This window comes from Microchirus variegatus (assembly GCF_963457635.1).
Source record: "Microchirus variegatus genome assembly, chromosome: 2".
NCBI classification, from domain to species: Eukaryota; Metazoa; Chordata; class Actinopteri; order Pleuronectiformes; family Soleidae; genus Microchirus; species Microchirus variegatus.
Window position 1 is genome coordinate 6,201,421 of NC_139803.1, and position 18,239 is coordinate 6,219,659.

At 40.3% G+C, this 18,239-nt stretch overlaps 2 protein-coding genes across 2 annotated transcripts; both read right to left on the bottom strand.

The window, feature by feature from the left end:
• Nucleotides 1-214: 214 nt before the first annotated feature.
• On the bottom strand, nt 215-5,764 carry znf346 (zinc finger protein 346). The gene is made up of 7 exons (XM_083910715.1): nt 5,676-5,764; nt 4,565-4,668; nt 3,786-3,875; nt 3,394-3,541; nt 3,061-3,306; nt 2,878-2,977; nt 215-1,876 (listed from the first exon to the last, which is right to left on the bottom strand). Exons 1-7 carry the CDS (start codon nt 5,719-5,721, stop codon nt 1,603-1,605), a joined length of 1,008 nt encoding a protein of 335 aa, XP_083766841.1. The 5' UTR covers nt 5,722-5,764; the 3' UTR covers nt 215-1,602.
• Nucleotides 5,765-6,749: 985 nt separating this feature from the next.
• On the bottom strand, nt 6,750-11,514 carry LOC310944657 (15-hydroxyprostaglandin dehydrogenase [NAD(+)]-like; the record flags this gene model as incomplete). Its single annotated transcript, XM_083910463.1, has 7 exons — nt 6,750-6,864; nt 6,944-7,101; nt 9,734-9,810; nt 9,926-10,022; nt 10,091-10,197; nt 10,445-10,568; nt 11,422-11,514. 7 exons carry the CDS (start codon nt 11,512-11,514, stop codon nt 6,750-6,752), a joined length of 771 nt encoding a protein of 256 aa, XP_083766589.1.
• Between the last annotated feature and the right edge of the window lie 6,725 nt (nt 11,515-18,239).

Consider the following 18,239-nt stretch of genomic DNA (forward strand, 5'->3'; position numbering starts at 1 on the left):
GCTCTAACTTCACTTATTTAATATGATTTAATTTATGAATAAATCATAGAGAAACACACAGCTGACACAGACGGGAGCATTTTTAGAGTTTGAAGTCTTCACATATTGTTGATTATTTCTATGGAACGAAGAGTTTTACAACAATAAAAACCACACAGAGTCTTTGATTCTCACACTGAAAGAACAGCCTTTAAAAAAACATCTTAGAGGGAAAACAAACAAACAAACAAACAAACTCTGAAAACTTTGCTTCACGTCGTCGTCGTTTCCTCGGTTATTTATCTGTAACATATTGAAAAGTAAGATTCGAATCACAACACCGTACACACAAAGATGAAAACACTTCTATACACCATGAACTATACAGCGTATACTGCATATGTATATATTTATATATACATATACACCAGCCCTCTTTATTTAAATTACTTCCCAAACTTTTTCATCGTTGAAGACGTTCAACCTTAAAAAGTCGCCGTTCTTTAGAAAAGTACGTTATTGACATCACTACCTAATCTGACATCACTCGTACGGACGTGATGATGGTGAGCGTTACAGATTACAGAGGAACATCAGAGAAGCATCTTTTGTCTGTTTAGGCTCCTGCAGAGGGTTAGAATTCCACTTCCTGTTCAGGTCAGAGGTCACGTCATCTCTTACACACACTTTGTTTAGTAAACTTTTAATCTCCACTCTGTAGATTATTCTGAGAAAACAACTTACAATGACTGAACCATTAAAGAGTCAGACTCATGTGCACAACAGGACAATAATTGTAGTAAAAAAATCTAATATTTAAACTGTTAAAGAAGCTTTAACTTGTTTATTTTCTGTCTGCACTGACAATTAAAATGATAAAAAGGTTTCACTGTGGCTCTGCGAACGTTTGACCTCGTTTCTTCTTCAGTATCTACACATCCAGGAGCTCTTTATAACCCAAATGATACGTTTAAAATCTAAAATGTGTACTGCTTTACAATTTAAAAAAACATAATTTCTTGATTAAAACGTCAAATTATAGTCATTTACTTGCATTTCTGAACACAGGAGTTAGTTTGAGTGGCTGCATGTTCTGCGTGGTTCATTTCTGACTTTGTAATTGGCCAAAAAATGAGCAATAACTTGTTTTCAACAAGCATTTGAAAGATTTATAAACACATCCGTGAAGCGCTGTACATCTACAAACTCAAACTGAAGCAGATGAGGTGAGAACATGTTTGATATTAGTGAAGTCTGGACTCTGATGCTGTAAAACAAATCGTTAAATTCAGTTTTAAGAACCAGATTTAGACTCACGTCGTCGTCGCAAACGGCAAACGATTAAATCAGCGCAGACGTTCTTCACTCTCGTCATCGATGCAAGTAAAAACAGAAAAGAAACGACAACATTCTTCATTCTTTTAAACGCATTTAAACCAGACTCTGTGTACCCGGTTTAGTTTATGAACCCGGTTTTTCACCTACTGGCGGGAGGTGGAGGAGTTCATGGAGGTGGATGGTTTATTAATAATGGAGTTAAAGGGGGGGCTGGTGGTTGCGTGTTATATTCCAAGTCCTGACAGAAACCTCTCAAAAGTGGGAAAGTCTGGTCCCACTCCAGCCTCAAGTGTACTGGTACTCCTCAGAGTACTGCTTGTCCTCGGGCGTGTACTGGTTGTCTCCGGCTGCGTACGCGTCCTCCTCTCCGCCGCCGTACTGGTAATCCTCGGGGGCAAACTGGTCGTGTGTGGGAGCGTACTGGTCTTGTTCTTCTGCTGCGGCGTACTGATCGTCTCCACTGGGGAACTTGTCATTGACGTCGTCACCGTCGCCGCCGCCAACCGATTGTTCTGCACTTTCTTGGTTCTCAGTGGTGTTTTTGCCTAATTTCTTCATTCTTGAAAAGAAAAACACATGTTTTTATAGCATATGTACAATAAAAAGCTAAAATTTTTGAGTGCGTACTGTCATGGCAAATTAAATTTTCTTTAAAATGCGAGAGCCTTTCCTAACACGAGATACCAGGTTCTTTTATGTATTCAAATTAGGATGTCTAGAATCAACTTGTACCAAACTACAACATCCTGCAGGATATCTCTGTGGGGCCCCGATACCTGCAGTAGACAAAAGGGGTGTGAAAGCTCGTCCTGGAGGAGCAGGCCCCTACAACAGACAAAGGGATCTTCCTCAGGTATAAAGGCCACAGTATACTCCTGCATAAGGTAATCTACGTAGGTTACGGAGATCCCTCTACGTCGCCGTCGTCTCCGGCTGCACAAAATGTTTTTTTAAGTGTCCGTCACTCCGTCAAGGGACAACGGAGACGGCAAAGGGCTGCGATTGGTTCTCAGGACAGGCCGAGATAACGCTGCTCTGTGCACCGAACGTCTACAGAGGCGGAGCTGATCACCGCCGACAACGTCGCTGCCAAACTATAAATACGTCATATCTTAATACACACACAGCACATGTTGAGACTCTAAATGGCGAATTTCTCGCCTTAAATGATCTCAAAACTGCTTCCCGGAACAGAAAAATGTGTATTTCAGGTGAGAAACGGCCACTGTTTCAATGTTATTCAGCTGCAACAACAACAACAGTCTTTCTCTCTCTCGGACGCCATTGCTCACTGTAGGCAAAAGCACAACAACCTTGCGTATCGACCCCTACTGATCGGGCGGGAAATTGTAGTGCGTATCCGGCACCACGATGGAGAAGGATGAAGGCTCGAGGGGTCTCCGTGGTTACGCAGTCGGAGAAGTATAACGTGGCCTTAAATGTTTGTCGCGATGCTCTGGGTCTTTCTTCAACTACGACTACTCCTGTGTAGATTGACCTTTTCTTTTCAAAGAAACTAAAACCTTGTCGGCCGGCAGAAGTTTCCACAACAGTACTTACTGGTTCTTATGTTTTGCACCGCTGACGTGAGACTGGTACTGCTCCACAGAGTTGAGTTCAATCTTACAGACAGCACACTGGTAGCCCTGTTGTGTGGAGGCTGCAAACATAAAAAGGAGAAAATCAGGACACAGGACAGACGACCTCTTAAAAACATCAAAGTTCCTAACGCTGTTGTCTGACCTGGCACCGTGGAAGGACCGTACGTCTCCATCAGTTTGAGCTTGGTCATCTGTTTCCGGTGCTTCTTGCCCTCGTAGTGCTGCTGGGCCATGAGCGGGTTGTTGAAGGAGGCCTGGCAGGTGGAGCAAAACCGGTCCGGGTTGGTGGCGTTATTGTTGTTGTTGTTACAGCCGCCCACCACCATCGGCCCATCGCTCGTATCTTCTGCGGGTTTCTTCTTCGGCAGAACTGCTGCTTTTTGAGCGGCTGCAGCACAAAGACGAGAACATCAGGGTTAGCACAAAGTGAAACTCTTTGGAACAAGGCGGAGGTTCAGAGGACGGCGCTTCATACCCGGGTCCTGGAGGCCGACCATCTTCAGCTTCAGTTTCTTGGCGTGAACTTTGCCCTGGTAGTGAGACTCGGCGATCACAGGAGAGGAGAACGTCATGTTACACAGAGGGCACTCCTTAGTCCGATCGGTGTCGCCGTTATTACAGTCCTGCCGACAACAGAGGGACACAAAATAGATCACATATATGAACTACAAGAAACTGCAGTGGGATCGGTTTGAGGCATTTGAATTTGTATAAATAGATTGAAAATGGACAATTTAAAAAGGCATTAAAGTAGCTGGAAAATGTATAAATAGTCTAAATCTAAGTACACACAGTAATATGCGGGTGTATATATATATATATATACAGGGTCTTTGAAGGTTTCAACAAATGAAACTTTTTACTTACACTCTGAGGTGACGGCTTTAACTTCTTGACGGCCGGCTCGTCATTTTGCATGGAGATGTAACGCCGCATTTTGTTAGCATGTTTCTTGCTCTGCAAAGAAAAGACATAATGACAAACATCAGCAATGGGGAAACAAAACACATGACTTCCTAATCCTGACTCAGCAGCACATTAGCAGTAGAGCTGAAACGATTAATCGATGAATCGATTATTAATTGATTACTAAATTAATCGGCAACTATTTTGATAATCGATAATCGGTTTGAAGCTTTTTCCATGATTAAAACAAGATTTCTGATTGTTTTAGCTTCTTAAATGTGAATATTTTCATGGTTTCTTTGCTCCACATAAACAAAGAAATCATTCAAACTGAATCATTTTGGATTTGTGAACAAAACAAGACTTTCCAGAACATCGTCATTTCCAGGTTTGACGAACACTGATCAACGTTTTTTAACATTTTATGGACCAAAAGATTCATCGTTTAATCATGAAAATAATCGACAGATTAATCGATTACGAAAATAATCGTTAGTTGCAGTTTTAATTAGCAGTTTTCGACTACATGGTACTGGCACAGCATGACTCGACACGGTTTAGTTAGTTTTCCTTTTACTATAGTGATGTGGTAGCATGAAACTCATGCATGCAACAAACATTATCATCATTAAAGATGAGCTGCCAGTATGAACGAGCACAGAGGCAGCATCACAGGACAACGTTTAGTCCTTGGACATGGAAGAATCAGCAGCAGCGTCAGTAATTGTGGGCTCACTGACCTGATAATGCGTCAACTTCTGAGACTCGGAAATGAGGACAGCACTGCAGACTTTGCACTGGGAGTCAGAAAACAGGTCGCCATGCTCCTTTATCATCTTATTTACTGCAAGAGAAAAGAAAGGAAAAAAGGAAATGTATATTACTCCATTATCAATTTATCAAGGGCGTGAATGAGAGCATGTTGTCAACCCCTGCCTGGTAAATATCAGACGTCGTCGACCATGTGCACACGTTCATGTTGATTTTTTGTTGTTTTTACAATATGGAGCTTAGTTTGACACGCTAACTTACAGACATGTTTAATGATACATTACACAGATTGTATTAAACCATGATTTACATATCAAAAGGTGTGTCGGGAGAGACTAATATGTAGTCATGTTTTAATTTAATAGCAGACATAGGAAACTAGTTTCTATCAGATTTTGAACAGGCCCTTTAAATAAAATTGGATTGGATTAATAGAGCTTAATCAAGACAAAATATACATATTTTACACACATCCTCAGTGCAGGTGCACAAGTCTTGGTCCTGAGTACAACACTAATAATATCTACTCTTTCATGTCAGATTTGTTTTGCTTTAAACTTATTTGCTTTAATTACGGCCACCAGAACGAATTTTAGCTCTTGTGTTTGGGATTGAGCTCAGGGAATACTGTATGTGTGTGTGTGTGTGTGTGTGTGTACGGGAGCAAAAATCTGGGATTACGCTGCAAATCTCGCACATGTCCTCGCAAATGCTGCTGCGTGTCTGAATTTAACGGAGCGGAACACAAAATGATACCCTCACGGACTCATAGAGTCCCGGTACTCGCGCGCGCGCACACACACACACACACGCGCGCGCGCGCGGATTCACTATCAAACCGAAGATGAACGGATGCACACACGCTCTCGTCGACCTTGGGAGCTGAAGCGGCTACAGTTAGCTTAGCTTAGCAGGATAGCCCTGGCTCTGCGCACACACACACAAGCCGTGCTGCCGGCAGCTAACGCTAGCCTGCGCGGAGGAAGGAAACAACAACATTGGCTATTTACGCCACTTTTATCTCCACTTTGACCGGGCGAACGATAAAATAGGTAAAATTGAAGAAAAATCACGCCGTACCTTCCGCCGGACCCGTAGGAAGGTAAGGAAAGTCCTCCGTCTGCATCTTTACGGTTATAATTTCGACTGCTCACACAACACAGACGTCGTATCACGCATGCGCAGCAGCAGAGGTAAAGCGCTTCCGGCGTGATGCTTCTTCTTTGGATTTACAAACCGGACGTTCGCGTCTGTTTAATCGCATTACCGCCACCTGCTGGTGTTGACGGTGCACTTCTTGCAGTTTAATGGAAAAGCTGTGTTCAGCACATTGATATCTGCTCCTGACCTGGATATCAGACATTTTTACTGAACAGTTCTGACTAGGATGTGTTCAGGACATCTTTGTCCACTACCACACTGTAAATCAAACATTTTTACTCTATAGTTTTAGTGATATTTCAAATTAAAAGTCCCATATTTGCACTTTTTCCATTAAAAAAAAGGATCAACTTTAAGATTTAATTAAAACAATTCCCATACGTTCTGACCAGGACTAACTACCGCCTTCAGGACATCTTTGTCTGCTACCATACACACACAACAGGTACATTTTACACTTATGTGTGCATGTGCAATGAAGCAAGAAATTAGTTAGAAGTTAAACCAACACAACCAAAACACCAAGGACATGGGATTGATGGTTTTCTAGTCACTTTATTACTTGTACTGTCACAAAACATTTACTAGGAATGAAAGCAAGATCCAAGCTCATTTAAAATGCTGAATTATTCCTGTTCACAGACTTTTATACAACATGGAAAGGTTTCTGAAATGAAACAGTACATGATATATTGAGAACATTTATTACCGGTAAACATCAAACAAAGTTTAGAATGACATGGAACGTGAATATGCAAATGACTGACCTTCAAAATATCACAATAATCTGTAGGTATGTGCAGACTTGTACATCAGGATTAGTGTTTTTAGAGTTTGAGGTCACCTTGAGGTTTTACTGCTTACATCTTTTATCACTGAGGTCTCAAGACATTTATAACATGCATCAGGTGTATTTGGTGTAATTTAACACATGAATTCTCTTGTCCAGATCAACACTCTTGGTCCAGGTCGCAGGTGGAGCTTCTTTTAGTCTTACAAACTGGGAGCGGGCAGGTATTTCCTTTCCTTTGGTAAAACCAGCAGAACCCCTCCGTTCTTCGTCTCGTCCGTCACCATCTCAAAGAAGGCCTCGACCACCTGAGACATACTGAGACGCAAACACAGGGAACGCGGTGTTAAGGTAACACAAACAAACAGTGGGAACAAAAGGAGGGGTCGGCACTCACTTCAGCATCCCCAACTTTTCAACCAGCTGCTGAGTGCTAGCTTCCAGGTGGCAGAACGGTCCCAGTCTGGCCGGGATGTTGGAGAAGAGGTCGGTTTGAACGAAACCCGGACACAGGGCGTTGATGCGAACGCCGTATCCTGACAATGCACTGGCAGCCTGGAGGAAAAACAGGTTTTTTTCACATTCTCAATGGACAGATATTTACATAGGAATTTACAACCTCTATAACAGGGGTTCTCAAAGTTTTGATACCTGAGGGCCAATTTAGGAACCCAACATTGGACTGAGGGCCGCCAAAGGGAAAAAAAACCTAAAAAGAAATCCCATTTGTACTAATTTTAATGACCAGATTGCAGTTCTACAGTTTATCTTTAAATTATAGAAGAGTTAATATGTAGCATTAATATAACGCTTTATAATGTACTGGGTAACTACCAATTACCAGTATTTTGGCCATTGTTCTTACCTTCTAATTACAGGTTAATACCGAGTAACTAATTTCTGTTGCCATATATTTACGGGGTAAATAGCTAGTAATTGGGGGCTGTAGCTACCTGCTTATTACCAGCTTATAACCCATAATACACTAAAATTCACCATATAGAAACCAGGTAAATACCCATTATTTTTGTTTACACTTATTGGCTTGTTAAATAAACATTTAACAAGCTTAGTAGCTCCTGGATTAAAACTATCAACTGTAATTCATTGCGGGGCCGCCAGAAACGTTTCTGCGGGCCGCCATTGGCCCCCGGGCCCCACTTTGAGAACCAATGCTCTATAACTCTCACTGAGTTTTTCAATGAGGCGATTATTGGCCTGCAGAAAAGTCCTGCTCTGCTTTCCAAATGCCCACAAGCAAACTGGAAAAACGGGCTTTTGTATATTCTGTACCTGGGGCGTGGAACGAGCCTTTTATTTAAATGGCTTTAAATTTAGAATGAAGGAAGTGGAGGCAGATTTTCTAAGGCGTTTTAGACGAGGTGCTTGTGAAAGTCAAGTCCTCAAATATTTATTATTATTTATTTATTTTATTTATTCATGGAAAAGAACAAAACACACAGACAAACATTCAAATGTAATGTAAATGTCAGGTCGTATCGCCCCGGTCTTCTATTGGCTCTTATGTCCGCAACAAGAGGCTATATTTAAAGGTGCGTTATGTAATAAATCTAAAGCAACTGGCCATAAAATCCTCCTAATGTCACAGAGACTCAGGAATAATGTTCAAAAAAGATTTGCAGACTGCAAATCATGTTTATGTTTTGGCATGTGGCGCCACCTACCTCCGTCTACCAATCATTGCAGTCAGTAGAGTCTCAGCTGCCGAGCAACCACAGGTTGCCAGTTACGTCAGAAAACTAAACCTAAAAGACCTCGGTATTCTGAATTGGAATGTAGTAACCGTTTTTGGCCACATTCTTACATATGGCACCTTTAAATGACCATGACATAAATTGTAAATAAAAGCAGTCTTGTACCAGATATCTGCCGACTCCGTCATGGTTATTTGTGTTATGTACTGTGCTCTATAGATTAGTGTTGTAATCTATTGCATCAGAGTCCGTGAACCCATTGCCTTTGTGGTCCGTGTCCCCGTCCTCACTCACTCCTTTTGGCGTTGCCTCTGTACATAATCCAAGCTGAATCATTACTTGCACTTTGCATCACTATTATCACAGTTCTATAGATTATTATTAGTATTATCGTTGTCCGTGTACAGGAGAGCATACAGAAACTTTCCATGGATTATGTAGAAATTTAAACATTAACTCGTATTTATGTTGATGCGACACGGCCTTAAATCTGTCTTCAATTAAATATATTATGAGGAAAAGTCACTTTTGTATTGTTTAATCTGTACATTAACACCAGGGCTTTTTGGTTACACATTTAAAACCAGCACAAAAGAACTGTACGTAAGAGTGCAATTCAAAGTGCATAAAATCTTTAAAAAAAAAAAAAGTGCACAACATTAGCTACAGCATTTTGTTCTCTTAATTAAGATAAATATTTGTAATGCATGGTCAGTGTTGCTGTAAACAGAGGCGCAGGCAACTGCTTGGGGCCCCGAGCTGATAGGGGGCCCCCGGCACTCGGAGCCAGAGGGCCATTTTTACTGAAATGTGCAGTGAGCAGCCGTCTCCCCGTCCCCCTTAAAAAACAATGGGCGATTTGCAATGACATCTCAGTAGAAAAGGGTTAGGGGTTAAAGGGGCCCCACCTCACTTTAACCTCTGTAAGTTGGAAAATGAAGAGGATTATTTACAGTGTAATGCATATCTTTTTTACTTTATATATGTTTTTTTCAGTTATTTACAGTATTTTATTCTTCTATACATTTATATTGTTTTATAATGTGGGTTCTTTACAGTGTAATGTATTTTTTTACTAAGTTTATATAGTTTTTTAAAGGCTATTTAAAGTATTTTATTGGTCTTTACAGTTATATTTTCACATACTTTTTAATTACAAGGTTTTTTCATGTCAAAAAAATGTAACTCTTGCTTTTCTCGTTAGTGTCAGATTATTTATAACATAATGGTGATGGGAGTTTTTGTTTTTGTGTCGGGCCCCTACAGACTCTAGAATCGCCTCTAGCTGTAGGAATATTTGAGGAAAGCACAGTGAACGTCAGCATCATGCAATCACTTTTATTCCACACGGGTGAGGACTTGCAGAGATTTCCAGACCAGAATGCAAACGCATGTCTGCACATGCGCGAGTACAACATTTTAATCCACTGCTCTTCCTCCTCTTCACAAACAGAACCACCCTCTCAACTTACCGCCATGGCCCGAGTGAAGCCGACCACGCCGTGTTTGGAGGCGGTGTAGACCGGACAGCTGGGCAGAGCACCGACACCTGCAGGATCAGGAAATGTGACGATAAATTAAACTTCCATTTGACACGACTGTGGCGATGTGTCGTCTTCAGTGCATACAGCAGTGTAACGTCAACTGTTAATGGTTAACCTCACCTGCCAAGGATGCTGTGTTGACGATGACCCCTCCTCGTCCTCCTTTCAACTTGTTCATGTGCTCCAGGGCCAGATAAGTGGACCTGATGACTCCAACCTGCAAGGAAATAATCTGTTTAATCTCGCTGTCAAACTGCAGAAGTATTTAATTCACCACCTTCTTACCAGATTGATGGAGATCATTTTCTCCCACGTGCTCTCGTTCAAGATCCCAGCGTTGTTGCACAGGATGTCGATTCCTCCAAAGGTTTCCTTGGCTTTCTGAAACGCAGCTGAAGGGATAGAGAAGAACACTTAATGGTCTGTTTTGCTGAAGTGTTTAAGTCAGTTTTAATCTCCTCTGAAGGGTTTGAGCAGTATTTTCAGACCACATCTGTAGACTTTAGACATTAATCTGAACAGTTTTACTGAGGACACAATGTCCCCGAGCTTCCCTGCCGACTTTCCAACCCCAGTTTTGTTTAGCTTCACGCGTTTCCAAGAATCTTTATTGCAGCTGTTCTTTGCGTTGACGTTTACCTTTGACCTGCTCCTCCTGCTCCACGTCGCAGCGCAGGAACAGAACCCTGTCTTCGCCGTACTCTTTGCCGAGCGTTTGCACCAAACCGGCTGCCGCCGTTTCGTTGACGTCCAGGAGAGCGACCTGCAAGAGACGAGCCACAGTCGGGCTAACTCAAAACAGTGGCCCGTGGACCACATGTGGCCCGAAAGCTGCCTCTGCGTGGGCCCAGAAGTTCACTCATATAGCATTTATAGCTCTTTTGTTGTATGTTAAATGAACTTTGAACCACCCACACAACCACCCATGTAAGGCGACTGCACCTCTAATGCAAGACCTTTAAACACAACCTGCATGAAGTCTGCATGTTGTGAATCGTTTTGGTTAAATCTTTTTGGGTTTTACGGAGGTTTGACTAATATTACACTCACTCATGTTCTACCACTTTATCCTCCAGGTGTGGGTCAGCTGACATGGAGCCAAAAGTGGACAAGATTTTCATAATTTATGCATCTTTAAATAATTGTCGTGATCAATCAATCTGTCATTCAGACCATAAAATATAGATCAGGAATCAGAGTATCAAAGTGCACAGACCTACACGTGTCAATGGTTTATTCAGAGTATAAAACAAACAGTTTTTAGCCTCAGGGCACAAGTTTTTCCTTCCGTATTTTTAATCTCAAGTTCCCACATGTTGCAAAATAGAAGCAGGAAGGAAGAAAAAAAAAAAAGACAAAGTGCTCTTATAATCCTTGAAGCATTAAATGCTTCAAGGATTATAAGAGCACTTTGTCTTTTTTTCTTCTTTTTTTTATGATGAGTTTGCAGCCTCTTCATCAACTGTGTGAAGGAACAGGGTGTAGTCAGGCTTTGTCACAAAGTCTGAATACGTGTGTGGATGCTGCAGCAAACAATGGTTTTCCTACATGTTTTAACTTTAAAGAACATCATGGACTTAAAATGTGTTTTGTCAAATGAAGTGATAAAACTTTACCATGGCACCGTTTTGAAGCAGTTTCTCCGTCATAGCTCTGCCGATCCCCATGATCGCTCCGGTCACCACTGCAACTTTACCGCTCAGACTCATTGTGCAGCCGTCGTCTGGGGAAGAGATCAGGAGCTGAGGATCTCTGCAGGAAAAAACAAGAGAGAGAACGTTTGGCAGAGTTGAGTCACTGTACTTTAAACAGTGAGGCGTTTGAGTCCAGCCCTGAAGGAGGAGTGAGTGAGGGTGTGTGTGTGTGTCAAAAGAAAAAATGAGGCTTCTCAGTGACTGCATTTCTGCAGTTGGATCACTAGAGAGTGCAGTTGCTCTGCTCAGTCTGAGGCAGCAGATGATTCAGGGCTTTGATTCTTTTGTTTTTAGAGCAGGTTTGCTTGATTTTATTTATTGTAAATGCTCAGTTGTAGTTAAAGTGTTCATTTTTTTGGTAATATGGAGTATTAGCCCAGTGCAATATGCAAAAAGTCATAATATATATAAGAATGTGGTCAAAAACAGTTACTACATTCAAATTCAAAATACCGAGGTCTTTTAGGTTTGGTTTTCGGACGTAACTGGCAACCCATGGTAGCTCGGCAGCTGAGACTCTACTGACTGCAATGATTGGTAGACGGCGGTAGGTGGCGCCACATGACGCTAAAACATGATTTCAAAACATAAACATGATTTGCAGTCTGCAAAATATTTTATTTTATGCATATATTTTGTCTGCACTGTCGTTGTTGGTGAGTTCAGTTTGTTATATGAACATTATTCCTGAGTCTCTGTGACATATTAGGAGGATTTTATGCTTTAGATCAGGGGTTCTCAAAGTGCGGCCCGCAGAAACATTTCTGGCGGCCCGCAATGAATCACAGTTGATAGTTTTAATCCAGGAGCTACTAAGCTTGTTAAATGTTTATTTGACATTACTAGATATAAACCAATAAGTGTAAACTGTAGAACTGCGATCTGGTCATTAGAATTATTACAAATGGTATTATTTCTCTTTTTTTTCCCTGGTCCTGCATGTTTTAGATGTTTTCCTCTGCTCAAACACACCTGATTCAAATGGTCAGCTCTGAAGCCTGATAACGACCCGTTTATTTGACTCGGGTGTGTTTGGAGCAGCTGAAAACACCTAAAGAGAAGAAAGTTCAAAATGTGCATCATACAGTTCGTCAACAGACTAAAGACACACATGAACATGACATAAATGGACCAAAATGCAGGACAAAAAGTTGGTAATACATTTTATTTACCACAAAGTTCTGCACCGGTCAATGAAAACTGGGCTCACTGTAGATCTCTGGCGGTCTGAGGAGGTCAAAGGCAGAATCTGAAGACTGAGTCCATCACCAGGGCAGAGACAGGCAGGGTCCATACTGGGAAATGAGTCCAAAAACCACTGCAGAGACTGGTACTGGTGACATCAAGCAATCTGGCACTGTGTGCATGGAGGAGTATATATAGAGGAGAGATTATTGATCAAGTGCAGCTGCAGTGATCAGGTGAGTGGCGTTGAGCTGATGAGGAGGGAGAAGATCATGACGCGACTAACAATATAAAGAATATGATTTTTGTTTATCTTCCACCACATTCAAATGTCCTACATTAAAAGCATTTTATTATGAATGAAAATAAAAAAGAGAAAAAAAATAAACACTTCTTATGAACCCCGAAGGATTTTTTATGAAATACATTTACAAAGACGAACATTAAGCACATTTTCACGACAATTTGAATCAGTTTTATAAACACACAATTCATTTTTCAGTTAGTTTATAACTTGTTATCCTTATGGGGACAAAAAATCAAATCAAGTTAATGTTAAGTTGAAGACTATTTGTTAAGGTTAAGGTTAAGGTAAGGATTAGGATAAGGATTAGGATTAGGCCTGTAATAATTAAGGTTAAACTTAGAGTAAGTCTACAGAAAATGGATGTAAGTCTTGTACTTGCGGCATACTGAGGACCAGTGAGGGTTTCTCACCAACAAAGTGAGGTCATTTTTACAAAGTGAGGACATTTTGTCCCGGTCCTCTCTTTGTTTTCATTGAAATCACTTCCCTAGGTTGTAAACATGCTATACTCTGTTTTTAACACAGGTCCTCAATTTGGTCCAAAAAAAACATTTTGTTTTCCTACACTGGTGTTTCACACACTTTTTTGCTCTGGGGCTCCACCTGCACATATGTTATGGTACTGCACCTAGCAGTTCTTTGTAGATTTCATACATGAAGAAGATATTTGTAATTGTGTTGATTTATAAAGTGGAAATGCTGGTCCTCACTTTGTCAGTTTTGCAGCAAGTACAAGAGTGTGTGTGTGTGTGTGTGTGTGTGTGTGTGTGTGTGTGTGCGTGTGGGGGTGTGTGTGTGTGTGTCCTTCACTGCCACTAGGTGGAGCACAGCGTTGCTGCCACATGGTGACTTCTTGCCTCAGTCAATGTTACATCATGCAGACGGAGCAGCACATGTAGAGCACAGACAGAGGGGAGAGTTCACGTACACGAGGTTAACATGTTATCTTCTGCCACTGTACCATTTTTATTGTGTTATTGTGATGACTTTTTACACACTTTCTCCCAATGTTTCCAGTGCATTTACGTCCATAAAGAGTGTTTTTGTGTCGAAATAACAACTTTTAAAGGCAGAAATAGATCAATTGCTTAGTAAAAACATCAAATCTATACGTATATAGTATATATGTACTATATACTCTCAAACCGCGGCTCCACACAGGCCCCTCACACTCGTCTTGCTTACAGGGCAAATCATTTTACAGCTTTCAGCTGGGATTTGCTGACCGGCTGCTGACTTGTGTTTTCATCCCAGCGGCCCGTTCCCATTTCACTGGTGATTGCACTGCTAAAGAGCCGGACAATGCACCGGAGCTTTACGTGTCACCAGTGTCATTGGCTGCAAATAATAGGACGCGGCCATTTCACTAAATATCAGCCCTATTTACAGTGTGTGTGTGTGTGTGTGTGTGTGTGTGTGTGTGTGTGTGTGTGTGTGTGTGTGTGTGTGTGTGAATGCAAAGGCTTCGGCTCAAGGTGTGCGACAGGTGGTACAGAGCAGGCTGTTTGTTGTGTTGCCAACAAAGACAGTGATACACCTCAGCACACACACACACACACACACACACACACACACACTCAGGGAGAAAGTGACATAAACACCACACTGGTATGTTCTCAATGAACACATTGAGATAACACTCGACACACAACAACCACAACAAGTCAAGTAACACAACCGGAGAGTGGACATGAGGTCGCTCATTAAACCTAAACACACCATTTATTGTGCTATTCATGAGCGTCTACTGCCTATAGATAGATAGATAGATAGATAGATAGATAGATAGATAGATAGATAGATAGATAGATAGATAGATAGATAGATAGATAGATAGATAGATAGATAGATAGATAGATAGATAGATAGATAGATAGATAGATGTGTTTTCTTGTCATTGAGAAGTATAGCTTGCTAGCTAAAAGGATGTCTTGCTAGCGAGCTAGATAGCTTGCTTGCTAGATAGATAGATAGCTTGCTAGATAGCTTGCTTGATAGATAGATAGATAGATAGATAGATAGATAGATAGATAGATAGATAGATAGATAGATAGATAGATAGATAGATAGATAGATAGATAGATAGATAGATAGATAGATAGATAGATAGATAGATAGATAGATGTGTTTTCTTGTCATTGAGAAGTATAGCTTGCTAGCTAAAATGATGTCTTGCTAGCAAGCTAGATAGCTTGCTTGCTAGATAGATAGATAGCTTGCTAGATAGCTTGCTAGATAGCTTGCTTGCTAGATAGATAGATAGATAGATAGATAGATAGATAGATAGATAGATAGATAGATAGATAGATAGATAGATAGATAGATAGATAGATAGATAGATAGATAGATAGATAGATAGATAGATAGATGTGTATTATTGAACTAATGAAGCATTTACAAAAAATAAAAAAGAGCAAACCTGTAATTTTAAAAACAAAAAGTCTAGGGTCATTGACACGTGTTTCCAACATGTTAAACTTCATGAATTAAGCTTCTTGAATCGCCTTCACATTAACGAGGCGACTTTTGTGTGTTTGTGTGCGTCTCTTGTCAGCTGTGTGTCATGTTGTTATTATTAACACGAGCAAACAGCAGCGCGTTGCGGACAAAAGACGCAGACACAGATGGAAGCGTGTAGAATAGAGGGATTAGGGCGGGAATTGTCAGCACAGGATGGGACGCCCCGTTTGTCATGACTTGTTTTTCATACACTTTTGAAAACAGGAAAAAAAATCCCATGACAAAATACACTGTCACTGTTTCAGTGTTGAGTGTAAAGAAAGTGACCATTGAGTAGATTATCTGTGAATAAATAAGTAAAATACTAAAAAGGATAAGTTGTGGGATCAATGTAGAGTTTATAATCGTATCTCTTACCTAAATTCTCTGAATTGGTCTCTTTGACTCCAGCGTTCCTTTACTTTCCTCTGAGGTACCACAGGGATCTGTGCTCGGCCTCCTCCTCCTCTCGTTGAACATCATCACTTTCTCTCTTTATTCTCGTTATAACATGATTTTCTCCTTTTCAAATGAGGCTGCAAAAGTAGTGTCATTCACATTAAGTGTTGTAAACCACTGGGATTTCTTAATAAACTTGCAAAGTCACTAACTTTCACTGTAAAGTGCCTTTTTTATCATCATTATTATGATTATGGTACATCGCATTTAATTCAAATCTGGCCATTATGACACACACAGAAAATTACTTTGGTCGTTGATTCCATTCCAATCCAACTTTATTTATAAAGCAATTTAAATTGCTGTACATCAGAGACAAATAAGAATAAAAAAATATATAAAAACATATGTTGAAGTATTAGGATTACTGTCATTACTTGTGGGGATTGGTGCAGCTGCAGGTAATCACTCAAAAGGTCACATGTGCACCAACTTGTCGTGAAGATTTGGGTTAAACGTCGACATGTCTGGGTTAGGGAACAGTATATAAAAGTACAGTATATATAAAAAAGAGCAAAGGTCTGCAGTTCCTGCTGATCCACTCCTGTGAACGAACCCTCTGACACCATTCACACACGATAATGCCTTTGTTTGCAGTCAACTGTGAGAAAACACACACATGTCATGATCGAACGCAGACCGATGGCATATTTTTGGCTTTAGTCATAAAGTGTTGGCCCAGCACTTTTCCTCAAGTCTTCAAGTACATTTTTCCATAATAATAGTATGTTTTAAAAATGCCATTCATAGTTTTGGATATTCAGCTTTATTAAGAGTTGTCCAAACATATTACTGTACTAATTATCCACTGTAATATTAATGTCACACTCTGTGTGTAAACAGTATAATAGATCCTATTAATGTGTAATATACAAATTAACTAGAGTTAAAGCCTTTCAGCTGAAAACAGGTTTATCAGGACCACTGACACTTCATAAAACCATAAATTAGTTTTTCTCTGGAACACACACAAAAACTTAATAATAATAACAATAATAATAGAATTAAATAACAATAAGCGAGTGTCTACAAAATTCCATTGACAGTTCATCACGTTCATGGTGTATTTCTGCAGAAACAATAACACTTTCTTCTGTCGTTATCAGATTAAATGTAATGAACTATAAACTATTTAGTTGAGAAAGTGCCGCTGCCCTGAGGCCAGTCAAACCACCGTGTCATCAACACTTGCCAAGTCCACGTAAGAAGAGGCAAAAGATGTAATTGAGCGTGTGCACACACGATTTACATGTTTCTACCTGAACTGAAGACACATTTGAAGGGTTTTTGGAAACACACGTACCATCAATGTGACTCTTAAAGGTCCACGGTGTAACATTGATGAGGGTCTATTTGCTCTAATTGAATACATTACTCATGAGAATGTTCAGAGAGGAGGAAAAATTGCTTTAAAATAAAGATAATTTGGGGTTTTTGCATTTTTACAGTCAAATGGTCAAACACAGTAAAGCGCAAGTGCAAGGAAGTGTCAATTTTATTTATTTAGTCAATCCCAACTTAATCTGTTGTTGTGGGAATGACAATAACCTCCTTTAAAAGGCCTTAACTGCTGTTAACCATAAATACACTCATTCGTTCACTCTCTCCCATCTGTCACTCAGCTGTATCAAAGATCACAAATTCTACTGTAATTATTTAAATCAGAGTATCACCACACACACGCACATACACATACACATACACACACACACACACGCACACACACACACACACCTGTATCAAATATCACAAATCCTACTGTAATTATTTAAATCAGAGTATCACAACACACACACACGCGCGCACACAAACACACACACACCTGTATCAAATATCACAAATCCTACTGTAATTATTTAAATCAGTATCACCACACACACACACACACACACACGCACACACACACACCTGTATCAAATATCACAAATTCTACTGTAATTATTTATATAAAAATATCACCACACACACACACACAGCTGTATCAAATATCATAAATCCTACTGTTATTATTTAAATTAGTAAGTTTAGTAGTTTTGAAAGTTTCAGGGCAGAAAAACAAACTAAATGTTTAAAAGACTGCACACGTGCAGCGTCCACTGTGGACACGTGTGCAGAGAGACGTCAACAGTGGCTTTAACTGCGTTTGCACACAAATCTTTTGACGCACGTTTATAAACCAGCACTAACACTAAACTCCGCTGTGTTTGATAAATGTGTGTCACACAAAGTCTGCAGACACAAAGTCAGAGAGGAGGAAAAAGTGCTTTAAAATAAAAGATAATTCACGAGT